Source organism: Nomia melanderi, chromosome 6 (assembly GCF_051020985.1).
Source record: "Nomia melanderi isolate GNS246 chromosome 6, iyNomMela1, whole genome shotgun sequence".
NCBI lineage: Eukaryota > Metazoa > Arthropoda > Insecta > Hymenoptera > Halictidae > Nomia > Nomia melanderi.
In genome coordinates, this window is record NC_135004.1 from 3,059,707 (window position 1) to 3,076,842 (window position 17,136).

Below are 17,136 nucleotides of genomic sequence, written 5' to 3' on the forward strand. Positions count from 1 at the left end.
TACGCAAAGAAAGGGAAGGACGCGAAAGGTCAGCGAATAGGTACTGGAAAATTGTAGCTAAAAGCAGTATGAACGGGTTGTCGAAGATTATAGGTGTGTCACTCACCTTAAGAGACCGTTAATAATGTACTTTGCATGATCGATATAAAGTTGGAGCGAGAAGTATGTAAGCACACTGTGTGCCTGAGTTATCTGAGAAGGATAAAGTATTTCGTAAGGGATAAAAAAAAACACGTGAAAGCATTGTTCCTATTAAAAATTTTCCTTAAAAACATGCAGCCAACAATAGACACACCGGGAAACGTTGATTTCAATATTCCTTTTATTTATGATTTTTTAATAGAAAACGATGCTTCGTTCGTTGTCAATACAACCTCAATATATTTTGTTTGCATTATGACGACTAACGCAATCGAAAAGATATAATTCGCTACATTCGTCTGTTCCACGTTTAATAATCAACTTCAATGTGTAATATCGATTAAAACTATCTGTTTATTGTACAAAGTATCAACAGACCACTAATGAGGAAGAATAACGTCTGTCCGCAAAACGGAACCAATTTACATATGAAATCGTGACAATTCCGCGTAAAAGTATAAATATTACTTCACGTCGACTGATTGTGTCACGATTTAAATATAGTCCCAAAAATGAAGCTGGATAAAGTTAAAACGAGTGGCGATCAATTAACGAAGAAAACGTTACAGCTGATGTGGATTTACAATCTTGTTACGTCGAAACAATCCCGTGTTCGTTTCTTATTGTTTTGAACGAGTGCACCTCAAAAATCGAACGAGATCGAAGGGTGCTCGGAATCTCGAACGATTAACGGTCGATGTGCGCGCGCAACTAGTTGTAACTGCTCACTCGCCGGACGCGTTTGAACCGGTACTGGGGGATATCGCGAAAATTCGTATATTTCATATGTAAATTCACTCTTACAAAAACGTGTATATGTAATTAACAGTGAAAGTGTACGTTCCACGTGTTGCGCCGATTCTCTTAACCCAGCCATTGGATTTAATCGCTTTCGCTGCCACCACCGCCGCCTCCTCCTCCTCCCCCTCTGTCAGAACTCGAGTGGCGTGAACCAACATCACTACCAGAAACCGATTTTCTGGATTCTGGAGTTGCGGATCTGAAACATAAGAATCACGATCATCAGCGTTCATTGGGTAAGCCTAGAACAATATAAACATTACTTTTTCTTCCAAAAAACCATCGAGGATAACAAGGTTGAGACTAGGGCTATTATGATGTTCTTTTAAACACTTAAAATAAAATAGCGTGCGGGGGTGGGGAGCAAGTAATTCGAAGTATGAAATTTCTCTCGACAAAAAAGTCAATGTTGTAAAATATTTTACCGTGCCGATCCACTAGGACTGCGGCTTCTAGAGCCGCTCTTCGACCTTGAACCCGACCGAGATCGTGATCTGGATCTCGAAACGGATTTTGATTTTGAACGACTCTTGCTTCTGGATCTGCGTTCATCCGGCGATCCACTTCTTGACCTTGACATCGCTTTCCTTGATCCACTGGGTGATCTTGACCTTGATACGCTACGTCTAGATCCTGACCTTGATCGTGCCTGCGATCCACTTTTTCGTGAACCGCTGCGAGATCGTGACCTCGATTGACGACTGTTTCTTGAACCAGACCTTGACCTGGAGCCTGACCTTGAGCGAGACCGACTCTTTGCTGAGCCTGATCTTGATCTTGACCGACTCTTAGACCGAGACGGACTTCTGGACTTTGATCCGGATCGCGACCTGGACTGCGATCGGGATCCCGATCTTGATCGCGATCGCGAACTACTTCTAGAACGACTTCTGGATTTCGATCTGGAACGAGATCGCGAGGCTTGCGAGCCTTCGGAATCTGATGCAATTTTTCTGCTTCCACGTGGGCGACTCTCGTTGCCGCTTTCACCCCTGTAAACCAAATTAAATGTACAATTAATCCGTTCAATGAGTCATGTTTTTTGCTAGGTCATTTGAAATCGTTCTTACCCGCTGGCAATTTTAAGTCCTCCTGAATCACTGTCCGATTCACTTGTCGATATAGTCTCCTTCGATAAGGGCATCTTGCCCTTCGAAAACTCAGCAGTACTCTTCCTAGATCCTTTGTCTTTTTTAATGCCAGCCTTTCTTCCGCGCTTCGGTTTGGGTCGATCACTTTCAGAACCTAATTGTGGAATTTAGGATATTTTACATTCTGGTGTGAATGAAAGGTTGCGTGAATGAAAGATTGCTTGTTTAATAGATGACACTTACCACTTTCACCGCTACCCATGTCCTTCTTGCGCTTGCCTTTGCCCTTGCCTTTCTTTTCTTTGCGTTCACCGCTGACTTTCCTCTTGCGCGGTTTCTTCTCCCTCGGAGCTTCTTCTCTTCCCTCTTCTCTCCCGGAACCGCCGCTGTCGCTTACATACTGATCAGTACGTACTTTCTTACCTTTCCTGCCGGGCTTTTCCGAGGGCATTTCGCCGAACACCAGCACATTTTTAGTCTTTTCAACGTATTCCTGCCGCTTCTGTAGCATCTCTTCTTCCTTCTGTCTTCGTAATTCCTCCAGTTTACGTTGTTCCTCCGTCTGGCGCATTTTAAATGCTTGTCTGGAAATATTTTTCAAATGTTATTGTCGTGATCAACAACAGTACTTCGACAGGACATAAATCGTTAAAATGTTTGCGCATGTTAACGTTATTACCGTTCTTCCTCTTGTTTCCTTCGTAACATTTTCTCCTCTTCGTCCAATCTTCTAGCTCGAGCAACGTGATACTGCGCTTGAGACAATAAATCTTGGCATCTCCTAGCCTCCGCTTCCGCAAGTTGTTCCATTCTGTCCCCGTGTGTTGACAAATACTGGAAATATTTATGCGAGAGTCCCAGCTCGTGTACTGCTTGGAGTACAGTAGTCAGAGTCGACTTTTCATCTTTCAATATTTGCGTTGCCAAACGTTGAAGCACAAGCGCAATATTGTACAACAAAACCGTATCTTGCGGCGCTACCCTCCGTGCCTGCAATCAATGCAATTCGTTGAACTTTTCTTCCAGTAAACAAGGAAAGTATGTAACATAGCGACAGACTATTTTCGCTTACCTTCAACAATGTCAATTTTGCTTCCTTCAATTTGCCAGCTTTGAAGTAAGCTCTGCCGAGATATTGAAGAACTTCCACATGATGGTACTTGTAGAATTTTCGGAGGCAATTCTCATACTATACAATGATATTTATCAAATAGAATAACGTCGTTGAATGAGTTCTTAATTGTAATTAGAGATTGTTACCATTTGAATAGCGCTGACAAATTGTTTTTGTTCCACGTATATGTGCGCGATGTTCAACCAAACGTCGCAAAATTCAGCGGTCGCCTCCCTCACCTGAGCGAAAATGTCTCTGGCTTCATTCACGCAGCCTTTATGTGCTAATACAGCTCCAATTCCGTTCGCAGCCCAAATATTTTTGGGATCGTTTCGCAAAACCTAGAAATTATATACCAACTGTTGCATGCGCGGATACTCGATTGTAAATTCGAATTATTCACGACATTAATACCTGTTTATACATAGCCAGCGCTCTGTCTTGATGACGTTTCTCCCGGTCTTTATCTTTTCCGCTCTGATGCAAAGTTTGCAACCAGATGTTGCCCAAAGCAATTAACGAATAAGCGTCCGTGCTCGTCGTTGGATTCTTCAAGATTCTCTCGAACTTCTTTTGACCAGGACCCCATTCCATTTTAGCCAAATGCAAATTTCCCAAAAGGGACCAAGCATCCGGATGTTCATTATTGATTCTCAAAGCATCTTTGAACCAATCGGAGGCTTCGTAGATTTGTCCCTTATCTCGTGCCATACACCCAAGTCGCAAATAACAATCTACGTAGTTCGGATGTTCCTTTAAAATGTCTTTATACAATTTTTCTGCTTTGTCGAAAACGCACAAAGCTTCATTCAGTCGTGCTAAATTGTATGTTGTTGTGACCGCGATGGAATTATAGTATACAGAATCGTGTAAGGCATCAGCTTTGGAGCGCGCTAGTGATTCTTCCAAATTTTTTCTGGCTTCTTCTAAATTTCCAAGTCTGCAGTATAAACATTGTATGTGTAAATAAAATATAAAATGTTCACCCGAATGAAATGCTGGTTATGTACCTATAATGTAGGGCTCCAACATTGTTTAAAATTTCAGGTGGTATGTCTGCTTGAACTTTCTCTTTTAAAATTCTAGTTGCAGTACCGTATGCATTTAAGGCTGCATTAAGGTCACTTTGTTCTAATATTTGAGCTAGCTCAATCCATGCTTCAACGTCATCAGGAAACTGTTCGGTTACTTTCCGGAGATGATTTTTGGCGATGTCACGTTTTGACTGGGAACTCGAATTTGCATACAACGATCCGAGAATTTTCATCGTTTCGTAATTTCCTGGTTGGGCTTTCAACACTTTCTCGAAACACTGCGCAGCCTGTAATCGAAAAGCAACTTCTTTGAAATCTGTTAGACTCCTTGTTTAATTCATTGTAAGAAGGAATATTCTCCACATACATTTTCCGCATCACCCCTGTAAACATACATCTGACCTAAGCCAAAATGTGGTAATACAAAAACTGGAGGTGCAAATTGTGTTGCTTGATAGTAATATTGAAATGCTTGATCATAATCACCCTGAAACAAGTAATGAATTATTTATAAAACCATCAAAGGATATTAATGTCGCAGTGAAAAAATATTTACCTGAACATGAAAAGCTCTAGCTAGCTGATAGCAACTTTCTGCGCGCATAGCTTCATTTTCTGTATTGTGAAACGCATGGAGTGCCAGATGTTGCACTTTGTTATAATCTTTTTTAAAGAAGAAGTGATTTGCCAAGTGGTTTAATACCATAGGATTTGTTGAATCAATTGTGTAAGCTTTTGATAACATTTGTACTCCAGTTCTAATACTGTCAGGCTGTTGTTGATTTAATTTTAAAACTGACAATCCAACCAGTGCTCCAACACATTGCCCATCTAACTGTAAAGCTCTTTCGAAGGCCAAACGTGCTTTTTCTTGGTTATTTAATTTCATAAAACAATGTCCCATTCCTAGCCTCACTGCTGCTGGGCAATTGGGATTTGTTCTCAAAGCTTTTTTATAGAAGGCAAGTGCACCACGGTAATCCTTTTTGTTGAATGCTATGCATGCTTTACCAAGTAGAGAGGGGATATTATTTGGAGATTGATTCAGTACAAAATTGAATTGGGCATCGGCCTGATCCATTTTATCCCCTTCCAAGAGGCAAAAGTAAGCTCGGCCGAGTAAATGATTCTTTAACATAAATTATATTCATATGAGAACTATAAACATTTTTACCTCTCTAATGCAATAATACAAACAATATATACCTGGTCATACATAATGATCTTATCAGCTGTTGTATATAGCAATGTAGCTTTTGTAAAAAGATCTCTCTTTTTGTCCTTATTTTTCTCTCTGTTGGCCTCTTGGACATAGTATGCGGCCAACATGTCCAACGCGCGCATTTGATCTTTCTCATAGTCGCGATAATCAATATTTGCATCAATCCGAGAAGATTCAAGTATTTTAATGAAATCTTCAATTTTATGTTGCTTATAATATTCAAGCTGTAATAAAAAATTATGTTTCACGCATTGTGACCTTCCTATCAACCTTATTGTAACTACATTTCAAATACATACGGCCAAATTGACCCAGATATTAAGTTGTGCATGTTCTTGGCGTAAGATTCCAAGAACTTCATCTCCCTCTGGTAACTGATCGAGGTAGAGTTCTATTACCTAACAGAATGGAATGTCCAAATTAAAAAGACTATAGATGTAGGGTGAAATAATACAATGGCATGGTGAGGCATTTAATTAGACAAAGGATAGGTGAAAATTCAATTTATTGAAGAATTTCAATTAACAAATGGCTAACGACCGACATTTTAGTGTGTACGTTACAAATAAAGCACATACTAAAAACAACTTGAACAAAGTAAAGATATCGGACACAATGAGAATTAAATTGATCAAATGAAACGAAACAGCAGCCATTGAGATATCGTATCATAAAATAAATTTGTATATGTATGTATACAAATATTCGAGTAACAATGTGTACAGCTATATCGTATGCACGACGCTTTATTGCACAAGCATTCCACTTGGAGGTTAGGTTCACTAAAATGTCTTCTTATCACGATTTCCGGGAAAATTTCAAGTTGCACTTAACGGAGGTATGACAGGACACGTATTACTTTTTCCCAATCTCTTAAAAGTACAAAATTTGATGGGTAGAAACGATAATATTCACCTCGTCTGTGTCACGAAGCGGAATCTCTATGGAACCCGCCATTGCGGCATCGTCACTGATTTTCATGAAGCGTGGCCAACAGATGTCCCATTAAGTGAATGGTAAACACATCCCACAGCGCGGTTCTTTTGAATAACATAAATTGATTAATATCCTTAATAATTAAATCTTCCTACTATATTCAGTTTAATTTAGTCCAAAAAGAATATGTTAATAATCAGTTTCCAAAATGGTTAAAAAGCTTCCATATATATTTTAATCAATTACATCTTGCTCGTATCACTAATTCCTTTTTAGACACCATTTCGCAGGGCAAACATAAGGGTCAACGGTTAAAACAATCAGAAATAATCACATTGGTCATCACGTTTGTTCATTATTTTATTTGAAAAAAATATACGCAATACATGAAGTAACGATTAGACAATGTGTATGGATGATGCAATACGAACGTAGCGTAACATATGTACCCGTGACCGAAAACAATTCAAATGATCATAAACAAATAACATTCGATTCGCAATTATTATATAACAACGTGAAACGATTCAACGCTCGTCATTCGAATTCAGTAACAATCAGTTGCAATGTTCTTGCAACGTAAAAACTATTTTGAGCAACGAGGATATAAAACAGTTGTATCTCGATAAATATTTATAAATCACCAACGAAGATCACGTTTATACTATACAAATCGATGTTGGAACGGTTAAGTGTTTATAAAAGTGTTTTTGATTAACTGTGACGCGTCTTAACGCGCGTTAAGAATTTAATCGATGGAAATGCTTTATTTATACATGGTTGTCTCGTAACGTCGTATAAATGGAATGTTGTCGCACAATCTTCAGTGTAAAATCTCGTGTAAAACTTCAACTGTAGCCGATCACCGGCACGTTTACGAGTCCCGATCGCTCTGTACGTTTAGCGTGGGATTCCAGCCGTAATAACTTCCGTAAAAGGAAGTGAAAGCCGTTTCAGAACTGACGCTCGGTGGCACGCTCGTCAAGTCCATCGTTTCCCCTTCGGTGTCAAGGGTAGACACCCTGACGTCCAAGATGCCGCTAACGCCGGATATCCCTGAATTCCCCGGCATCTCTACATCACCGACGTCGGGATGATTCATTTGACTTAATATGATGTTACTTTAATCGACAGTTAATTCTGTATTAGTTTCTGAGATCAGCTGCGAGTGTCTGTTAAAGGTTAAATAAGGGCAGCAAAGTTTTTAAAGGGTACGAGGAATTTGAAGCATCAAGCTATTAAGTTAGGGAGTAGACTGCGGGTTAACACTGCAATTAATGATCCATAATCTGTTTCCATGTCTTTCAAAGTAGAACAATTTTTATAAAAAAAAGATTTCATGAAATAACGGATGAAAATTAAAATATATGTAAACGATTATGTCTTTGCTAAGAAAGTCAAAATATAAAATTCACCTGTAATCCGGTGCTGGGGGTTCAATGTTTTGCCTTCGAAGATTCGGCGGTATCGACGTTTTCTTTATCGCGTATATGTATATGCCAGTCATTATCAACGTGTACGAGACGAAATACAATATGTGAAACTGAAACAAGTGAATGGAGTTCGTTTATACTTCTGTTATTTGTACTTCAGGGAAATGAGATTTTTTAACAACTTTAACAATATGAGTATTAATGGCATACAATGATTACCTTATATTGGTGGAGCAACATGCCGCAGAGGACATTGAAATAATTAGCGGTGAGCAATGTCAGGTGTAGCGACGTCGCGCCCGTCTCGGCTAACACTACTGGTACTATAGAAAAGAACGCGAATTGGGCGAGGCAGTAGACTTCCAGGAATATAACCACCGGTGCATTGTACCACTGAAAAAAGTCTAGCTTCAGGCTTTCCAGCACGGCCCTAGAACATTGTCGAGGGTAATAATAATGAAACATCTAAAACCGACAGCGATATTAAGTCAGGAAACATAAATTTGTTCTATTACAATAGACTCACGTCTGCATGGAGCTCAATATCGTGCCATAGAAGCCGATCATGCCGAGATATTCGATCACGTCGACAGTTTTAAGAACCAACTCCTGAAGGACAGTTGTTATCGAAAATAATACCGCTCCACCGAGGCACAGCATATCCCCAACAAGATGATTTACACCTATAAGATTTTTATTGTTATTAGGTTAAAGTGGTAAAGTTTAACGATCATTGTTTCCAGATTTAAAGTTTGAAAGCTGAACGTTCTCAATAACATTGATGACGCGTCTGGTTGTATTTAATACTATTAGTAATGTTTATAATATCTAGTAGAGTACATTTAATATATTATTACTACGATCCAAGCAAGGGTTGGTCACCTGTTGAAGCAGCATCCTTATTGTCATCGATTCCCGCCCATACCAGGCAACCCACTCCCATCAGGCAAACGGAAATGCCGATGATGTGCACCATTCGGTACCTTACCCTAAGAATTAAACATGACAACACCAGTGCGACTGGTATAGAAACACAGTCGAGCAGCTGAAACATATTGACACATTGAACTTTGATACTCAGTGTTCGTATACGAATTCTTCGATGAGAAAAGAACAAGGTTAATAAGTTTGGAGAGATTCAGTTTGTTATATTTAGTGAAAAGTGGAAAGCCAGTTATGGAAGTCATGTTAGCGGCACTTGTGTTAGTGATTTCAATGCAACGTTTGAATGTAATCAGCGATGAATAATGACGAAGCTTGCAATACTCTCGCATATCGCTTTATCAGGAATATCTGGTGAGGGTGATGGGTCGAAGACCCAGCGTCCTCCTTTCATTGACGATAGTAAACCCGATACACAATAGATGTTCCGCGCCATTCATCGCGACCACGAGTACGACGATGCTTTAATTGACGGCAGAAACGGCAGAACTTGCGGCAGCAATCGCGCACAGATTGTAAAGCACAACGCCTCCGTGTAATTGTTTAGGGGCGGTAGAAAGTGCGCGTCTATTTGCAACGGACACATTATTTTTAATTTGAATGGAACTCCATCTTGTACCTCGGATCATGAATAAACCAGTATTTTAAAGAAATGCGTTTCATGAAACGATAAACTGGCGAATCCGTTAAAGAGAGCTGTATCGTAAATTATTTATACATTCGCGCAATTTCATAAAGTGAGATGCAACTTTTATTTAATTGAAACAGTTTCGAGTGAACATTTTTAGAGGAAGAGAATAATTTTCATTTAAACATTTCTTTCGCTGTGCATATTCATAATTTTTAAGCGTTACGTAGTTAAGGAGAGCTTCATCATCGTTCTTCGGGAAAATGTAAAGTTGAAGTCTTGTGTGATATCGTTAGCGCGTACCTGTATGCTAGCTAGGCTGGTGAATTGATGCGAGGATGTTACAAGTGTGCATGCTTCGACGTCAATGAGTGCCAACAATAAGTACCTCAATCCACGGGCTCTTAACACGGAAATTAAATCTTTCCCTCTGCAGGACATCCAGGTTGTGTATACAAGGCACATCATAACGTAATGCGGAAAATTTTGTGCTGTCTCGCAAAAAAAAAAGGATTTTTCCGATTCACAACGTCGGGACAAAGCGTACTTACATCGCCTTCCACATATGTCGAATATACCAGTCAGACGTTCGCTCGTTAATAACTTACCGGTCGGAAGTGCTAGTTGATACGTGGTGTTGATGTAGTGACTAGCCAGGGTCATCAAACACAATGCCACGGATAAGATTTGTCCTATTATTATCGCTCTCCATACTTTCCTGCGAATGAACGGGAATAAACGAGGAATCCAACTATACAAACACACCACACGCGATTACCGAAACTGGTTAATTGAACAAACTTCGATAATTCAAAATTCTGTTTGACCTTACACGGTTTCTTCGAGACAATGGAAAGCTGATGTTTTACATAACTATTATTTGCCCCTTTCACCTAAAACTTCAATTACAATAAAAGGTAAACACGCTCAACTATATTTATACCCGTCTCTTAAAAGACCGAACAATGTATCTGGACGATGCAGAAATCAATAGATACGTCGAACTTTTTCAAAAGAACCACAAAAGAATAATCACCGTTTAAAAAATAAAGACGGTAACTGTACGATCTCTAACTGGTAATCACAACGAAATTAAATTCCTTCGAAATGATGGGGCACGTGTATAAGAGACATTTCGCTAAAGCAGAAGAATTTTCATGCACACTGACAATCACGAGAAAAATCTTGGCGAACACCCGCCACTTTTATCATTGAAATCCTTCCCCCCTCTCCGGTCGCCGGTATGAAGCCGGTCCGAGGGTGCTGTCCGCGAAAGTTTATCCCGCGTGTTAGCCTCGCCACGTTTACGTACCACTGTCCAAGATCGGACGCGTAATTTTGGATCTTGTAGCAGAGCCCGTTTCTGGGCTGCTGCATCACCGTATTTTCGACACAGCGAGGATCTTCCGCTGACACTCCCATGCCATGGTGCATTTTCGCCTTCAGGCACTTGCCGCCGGCGCTAGGATAGGGGCGCCTGCGCGACCTCTTTCCCTCCGACGGCCCTTTTCCGCGGCAGGACCGCGACTTTTTTCGTTTTTCCGGGAACGCGACGAGAAACGGCGTACGCGACGGAAAACACGGCGTACCACTGTTGCTCTAACAGCTTCCTGTTACTCTCCTATTTCCATCGATCGCACCACGCCGTCGCACAGTGCTCCGCATTCAGGAAAGGTGTGCCATTTTCATGAAAAATGGATTTTCTCGTATCGAGGCTTAGCAGATTTATATTTCTCCTTAAATGTCAAACTCGGGAGTGAGATTTTTTTTAGATCTAATCGAAATTACGTTGTTCAATGATATTTGTTCAATGCTTGAGGACATCAACAAATGAAGGCATGTCGACTTTTTTTAAACACTTGATCGATATAGGTATATCGAATACAAGAATGCAATCAATTATAAACAAGTAAGGAATTAAATGCAGAAACATTAGAGTTAACAATCAAGAGTTATACGATAATGTCACGCTTTAATTTAGACCATTGTCCGTCGGCGAGGTGACGGAAGATCGACGAAGCTTCACGACTTACCTTTTTTCTTCTCCTGAAGAGCAATCTCCGGGGATTCTGTTAGATCGATGAGTCGTTATCGACGGGTTATTGCGGGAATGCTTTAATTTGGTCCTCGGTGGTTTTAAAGTTGTAAGGTTTTGAAGAAGCAGAGAGTTGGGATGATTTTGAAAGTTTCAGGATGATCAGTGGATGAAATTTAAAAGGGAGTATCGTTTAATAGATGGTTTAATAGTTGGTAATTAGATTCGACAAGTAGATAATGGTACCAGTTGGTGATAAAGGAGGAAATACATTGACGCTATCGTTGGCAGCAAATGTGTGATCGTAGATACAGTGAGAAAACTTAAAGAAGTATGTCTTTCTTTATTCTCAGGTAATCTCTTCGTAGATCGTTATTTACAACGTATTGACATCTTTGATTACATCGCGATTTCAGTCGTCAATGATCGTTAAAAAGTTCTCACGTAGAGGTTCCTCGACACATTTTTATATATAAACTTTAAACACCTTCAACTTACAATAACCATCTTACCGTATAGAATCTCAAACATTACGTGGATGAATTAAATTCTTATGCACAAGTGTGGTCGGCCGACGTATGAAAAGAAGGCAATCGATAACGGTTTTCATGATAATGCAAGATTTGTGCAATCGGTTCCCCGTAAATTCAAATGACTCAACAATATGTTTGCAAATTACCTATCTAAGGAGGAAACTGTTGGTTAATACGATCCAGCCATCCATACAAAGTTGGAAAAATAGGTTGGAAAAATATTTTCACCAGTCTCCCAGGTCCTTGTTCGTCCTCAGCAGTGGACACGCGATTCGGTTTCCGGTACGAAACGTGCGCGCAGCTCGCTCGAGTTTCCAGCAACGAGGCGCGTCCCGTTCTTAAGAGTGTACGTTCAACGTTTTACTTTATCTATTAACGTACACGCGTGAACGTTACATCCTAAAATTCTGATCATAGCCTGACAAACGGTATTAATACTAGAAATACCAACCAATCAAACTGACTAGCTTACGATTCCTCAGAAAAGTTATAATAGTGCATTCGTCGAGGCAGAAGAAATTTATCTATTTAATTAATTCCCCGGAAAAGCACCTTTACGATTTTAATAATCGCTAAAGAAGGAACAGATCACTTTGATCCGTCTGGTAATTCTAGTGTTAATGCATCACATCCCCTTCTGCGTGTAGAAATTGGAGACTACGATTATCGAAGACGTTTCAGGAAAGCGTGTCTTCCTTACGCGGTAACAATCGATTGGTCGTTCGTGCACGATCACACGGGAAATTAGATCTTCTTTACTTCTTCTTCGCTTCCTCCTCTACCGCCTCATTCTGCTTTCGGAAGCAATCTCCGACCGGGAAGAAGTCCCAACACCTTTGCTGGTACATGTTCCATACGTACGTTTCCTGACCAGTATACTCGGTGTCCGGTTTGTTGATCAAGTGCATGAGGAAGAACCTACAATTATAGATGGAAAGATATTAAACTTAACAATTTTCTTAGGAACAGGGTTAATACCCAGTTTGAAAAGAGTGATGAATATTTTCTTCAACCGTTTCGAAACTTCATGAAATTTCAGATGGTAATCTGTATAGACTCACATGTAATTAGCAAGATTGTGCTCCTGTTGAACGTGTGTATCGAAACCATGAGGAACTGTATCGAAATATTCCTTGCCTAAACCACAAATGAAGCAATTGCTCTCCATATTTGTCTTCACGTTCTCGAGCTGGTCTCGAAGTTCACCGAAAGCGTCGATAATCAAACCTGAAGACAATTTGATAGATTAAAAGGACGAAAGACCGAAAGATAAAATAGGAAAGATGACTTGAAATACATGTTTGGATCTACCTTGAATGATAGCCAGCAGAATGACAATGACAAAGAAGAAGAAAGTGATATCGAACATGATACGATAAACTTCGTAATCGTCACCATCAGGTTCGCCGATCTCGTCACCGATTCCACCACCAGCTCTGACGCCTTTGTACAGGTGGAACACGAAACACTGAACAAAAAGTATTCATATATATATATATATATATCTAACGTTAAATTTAATTATAATCACTGACTTATGAAAATATTCTTGCCAATTCATACCGTTAACATGTCATGACACTTCTTGTCCACTTCGTCGTCCTCCTCTTGTATATAAAACTTTCTGAAGAAGTTGAAGGCTATGACCGTGTATATGTACACAACGATTGTCAGCAACATCACCGTCAACACTAATTGTTTGCCGTTGTGTGTTACGGATTGCAAGATCGTACGAAGCGTCTTGAAACCAACCGCGACGTCCAACAAGTGGGCAGCGAAGAAGAAGTTGTTGTAATTACCGAGGATCGAAAATATGAAGTACCACAAGCTGTACAAAAATGCCTAAAAAAAATTCCAATAAAATTTAACATCAAGTAGTCGATATCGATTTGATTTGCACTGTGTATTCAAAATACACTCACGTTGTCCGTGATGGTAACGCCAGCTTTCCAAACTTGATACCTCCAATCGATATTCACGATACTAACACGAGATCAAATATTTTAGAAGACAGTAACATAGAATCAGATCTGTTTTAAGGGATTTTACTTACAAATGAATCAATCCAGACCCTTCTTCTTCTTGCTGGCTGAACGATGTCTTCTCCATGCCAAGCAGGTTGCTGATGTAGTCAAAGTCGTAGGTCTCGCTGTACTTCTGTCGGACTTTCTTCTTCACGAATTTATCCCAGTAATTCACGGGGAATGTCTTCGCCGATATTACCATCTTGTCCCAATGTGCCTTGATGTCGTCTTCTTCCGGCGTCTCGGCGATGTATAACCCATCGAACTCTACCCTTCGCGCGATTTCCTTTTCTCGTTTGAAGATGGCCAGCGGTACCTGTATTAAAATATGAAAAAAGTACATTTTTTTTTGTCGAATTCTGTGTACTCTGAATTTCAGCATATTAGTTTTTCAAGAAATTCACATAATCAGATAGCAGTTACAGCTATATTTTGATTGTTTTCTCCAACCGAATGTAAGTCAAGTGGGAAAGTTGAAGTATGTGAAAGTTTCATAATAATTCATAAATTGAAAGGAAAATCATATTCGCGAGGTTTTGTAGAAGTACAAGAATTTGATTTCCGCACCTTCAAATGATAATAAGCGACCAGCATAGCGAGAGAGACAATCGAATGAAGAACAGCCATGAGCCTCATAACATGCGCCATGTAATAGAAATCCTCAGCCACTTCCACGTATTCCAAAGCGTACGCATCTTCCTCTTCCTCTGATTCGTTCTCCCCGCTGCCGCTTCCCATTTCCGCGCCACTTCCGCCGCCGTCACCGGAACCGGATGGACACTCGCCAGACATCTCCGCCAACATGTCCACCATCATTTGACCGCTGCCTTCCTCATCTTCTTCGCTAGCCAACGATGATACCTGGGAAAATCAACGATACACATCGTTAACGAAAGTGTCTCAGTGCCAAGAGATTCCCGCTAGAAACTTTACCTTGTAGAACAGCAGCATGAAATTGATGCAAAAAGCGAGAACCAAGGCAACATATTTCAAGTTATAGAAGTTCCTAGCCAAGAATGACACAATGCGATGTGTGTACTCGGAGAAATCGATACTAGACGACGAAGTTTCCGTTGTCGTCTCCTGCTTCGCTTCTGCCTCAACTGCAGCCATTGCTGCCTGCTGCGCAGCTGCCGCTTCGGCAGCGGCTGCAGCTTGAGCTCTGGCTTGTTCGCCACTGTTAATAGATCAAAACATTTTCGTCATAACTACCAGATATAAAAATGTTCGATGTTGATCATCACAGATGCTAGTATCCGTACCCTAATAAATCAACCAAGGAAACAGGCGTTTCAGTGTCGCCACCTCCTTCAGCTCTAGCACCCTCGTCACCAGCGGCTTCCTCAGGTGTACTTTCGCCAGTTTCTTCGATACTTGATTGCGGTGTCGAAGTTGCCGATTCATGGGGCGCTATCTTAATCTGGCCGCCTTCTTCTTTCGTTATGTCCATTCCAAACGCCTGTACCTATAAAGAAATTAGACCCGTTTATTGCGAATTCAAGGATAGAGTTGGAAGGTTGCAGAATCATTGAAAACAGAATATCGCTATGATCACATGGAGACAGTTAAATCTAACCTGTAGATTAGACTCATCCGGAGTAGGTGGTAGAGCCGGTAGATGCCTCGACGGTTTCTCTTCCTCTTCCTTCGTCTCAACCACAGGTTCTTCCACGTGCGGTCCTTTCATCAACGCCAACAGTAATCCCATGAAGTATTTGATAACACAGCCGACACCGAAGCCAGAGTAGTAAAACGCGTAGAATATCGTCTTGAAGAAGCCAACGAAGAGTTCTAGTATCGTCATCTGTTGCATTTCAGCGATCTTGTTCTTGATGTTGCTGGGTGAGAATATGGAGAAGAAGAAATAGATGCTGTCCTTGAACGTTTGGATGCCCCGTCTGATCGGATCTTTGTTCCTCTCTTCGTCGTCGTCCGTCATATACGTATAAGAAGATTCTCTGGCCTTCCCGATTCCTCCGCTCTCCTCTACCGCCATCAGCGCGCTCGCGTGTTGCATTTCAAAGATAGCGTCTTCGCAAAAGTTGATGAACGTTTCCAGCTTCTCTTTCTCGCCGGCCTCTACAACAGTGTTGTAGAAGTATGTCCTCTTGGACTCCTTGATCTGCGGTTTCTCCCATTGTTCGATGTTCGACTCTTTGATCTCAAAGTATACGCGCTCGATCTTTTTGTTCCCGCCGAGGATCTCGATCCTGCCTAGGAATGGCTCGAAGTAATTCAATACGGAACCAGCTGTTTCAAGGAATCTCGCCAATCTGGGCTCGTTCGGCATATGCTCCGATAAGTTGGTCAACAGGACAGCAAGGTTGAAGCCGATTTCTTTTGCCGGTTCGTGGAAACGATCCATGAACGCGACGTAGTCGATTTTGCCGTCGTGGTTCGTCTCGCAACAAGCTAACAAGAACTCGATCTCTTCGCTGGAAATAAATATTTACATTGGTACTCGTGATTTTCTTCGATCGGTGGAAATGTTAGAGAAACTTACTTCGTGTAACTCTTCTGTTGTTCCATCTTCTCCTTGAAGTCCTTGGGGTACACCCAACCGTCGCTGTTCAAATCGACCTCCAAGAAACTTGGCGACGACACCAGATCCTTCAGTTTCAAGAACATGTCGAAGTATTTGAGAATCAATTCTACGTTGCCAGCTGACTCTACCAGCGTGTCCACCATTTGCTTTCCGATCGTTCCGTTCACGACGTTACCTGCAACGACGAAAGTCATCAAATATTGACTGAACCGGTTCGCATCGATCATGAAAATTCGAACGAAGATGAATTACCCTCAAGCATAGACAGCATCATGGTGATCATGTCCTTCTGCAAGTTCAGCAATTCCTTTAGAAGGTCTACTTGACTCGAGTGCTTCGATAACTTGTCTTGCATGTGGGAGAAGAGGAAGAGGAAACCACCGACAGCGTCCCACAATCGAGAGTGTGCCAGTGCTTGTTGATTCTGCGCGCAAGGTCCTTGAATAACTTCAGTCAGCGTGTTGAATACTTGACTGGCAACGCCTATAGCTTTGAAGAAGTTAGCTTTGCCGGCTGGATCTATTAGTTCCTTGCTGGAGTAATGCCAGTAGAAGTCCATGATAGATTCCTGGAGTCTTAGAAGATAGTCGACGGTACAGATAACAACGTTTACTGTCGTCGTGTTACCAGCTTGAGTTCTTAGATAATTCTGCCAGT

At 40.9% G+C, this 17,136-nt stretch overlaps 3 protein-coding genes across 38 annotated transcripts in view; all 3 read right to left on the minus strand.

Moving 5' to 3' along the window:
* Positions 1-317: 317 nt before the first annotated feature.
* Positions 318-6,384, minus strand: Ctr9 (RNA polymerase-associated protein Ctr9). Its single transcript, XM_031975482.2, has 14 exons — positions 6,319-6,384; positions 5,703-5,801; positions 5,388-5,627; positions 4,738-5,310; positions 4,549-4,668; positions 4,158-4,468; positions 3,562-4,087; positions 3,294-3,488; positions 3,106-3,222; positions 2,713-3,023; positions 2,277-2,617; positions 2,013-2,187; positions 1,368-1,934; positions 318-1,141 (listed from the first exon to the last, which is right to left on the minus strand). The coding sequence occupies exons 1-14, from the start codon at positions 6,382-6,384 to the stop codon at positions 1,024-1,026; spliced, it is 3,759 nt and encodes a 1,252-aa protein (XP_031831342.2). The 3' UTR covers positions 318-1,023.
* Positions 6,385-6,692: 308 nt separating this feature from the next.
* On the minus strand, positions 6,693-10,921 carry LOC116426988 (solute carrier family 35 member F1). Of its 2 annotated transcripts, none has more exons than XM_031976785.2 (8): positions 10,655-10,921; positions 9,951-10,060; positions 9,646-9,833; positions 8,655-8,817; positions 8,299-8,455; positions 7,992-8,202; positions 7,755-7,882; positions 6,693-7,460 (listed from the first exon to the last, which is right to left on the minus strand). In XM_031976785.2, the coding sequence occupies exons 1-8, from the start codon at positions 10,774-10,776 to the stop codon at positions 7,214-7,216; spliced, it is 1,326 nt and encodes a 441-aa protein (XP_031832645.2). In that variant the 5' UTR covers positions 10,777-10,921; the 3' UTR covers positions 6,693-7,213. The 2 variants fall into 2 exon arrangements, with proteins under 2 accessions (XP_031832645.2, XP_076224239.1); XM_076368124.1 differs by having other exon boundaries at positions 7,251-7,413.
* Positions 10,922-11,700: 779 nt separating this feature from the next.
* The window catches only part of RyR (Ryanodine receptor), a 46,947-nt gene continuing 41,511 nt past the window's right edge, over positions 11,701-17,136 (minus strand). For 33 of the 35 annotated variants that reach the window (XM_076368580.1, XM_076368567.1, XM_076368599.1 and 30 more), the window contains 12 exons: positions 16,732-17,136; positions 16,438-16,654; positions 15,511-16,369; positions 15,197-15,399; positions 14,868-15,111; positions 14,502-14,795; positions 13,964-14,250; positions 13,833-13,893; positions 13,474-13,752; positions 13,222-13,378; positions 12,972-13,137; positions 11,701-12,828 (listed from right to left, as the gene is read on the minus strand). In XM_076368580.1, coding sequence (XP_076224695.1) covers positions 12,666-12,828; positions 12,972-13,137; positions 13,222-13,378; positions 13,474-13,752; positions 13,833-13,893; positions 13,964-14,250; positions 14,502-14,795; positions 14,868-15,111; positions 15,197-15,399; positions 15,511-16,369; positions 16,438-16,654; positions 16,732-17,136 — 3,335 coding nt within the window. In that variant the 3' untranslated portion in view covers positions 11,701-12,665. The remainder of the gene's footprint in view (positions 12,829-12,971; positions 13,138-13,221; positions 13,379-13,473; positions 13,753-13,832; positions 13,894-13,963; positions 14,251-14,501; positions 14,796-14,867; positions 15,112-15,196; positions 15,400-15,510; positions 16,370-16,437; positions 16,655-16,731) is intronic. The other 2 variants (XM_076368596.1, XM_076368593.1) reach the window with 1 other exon arrangement.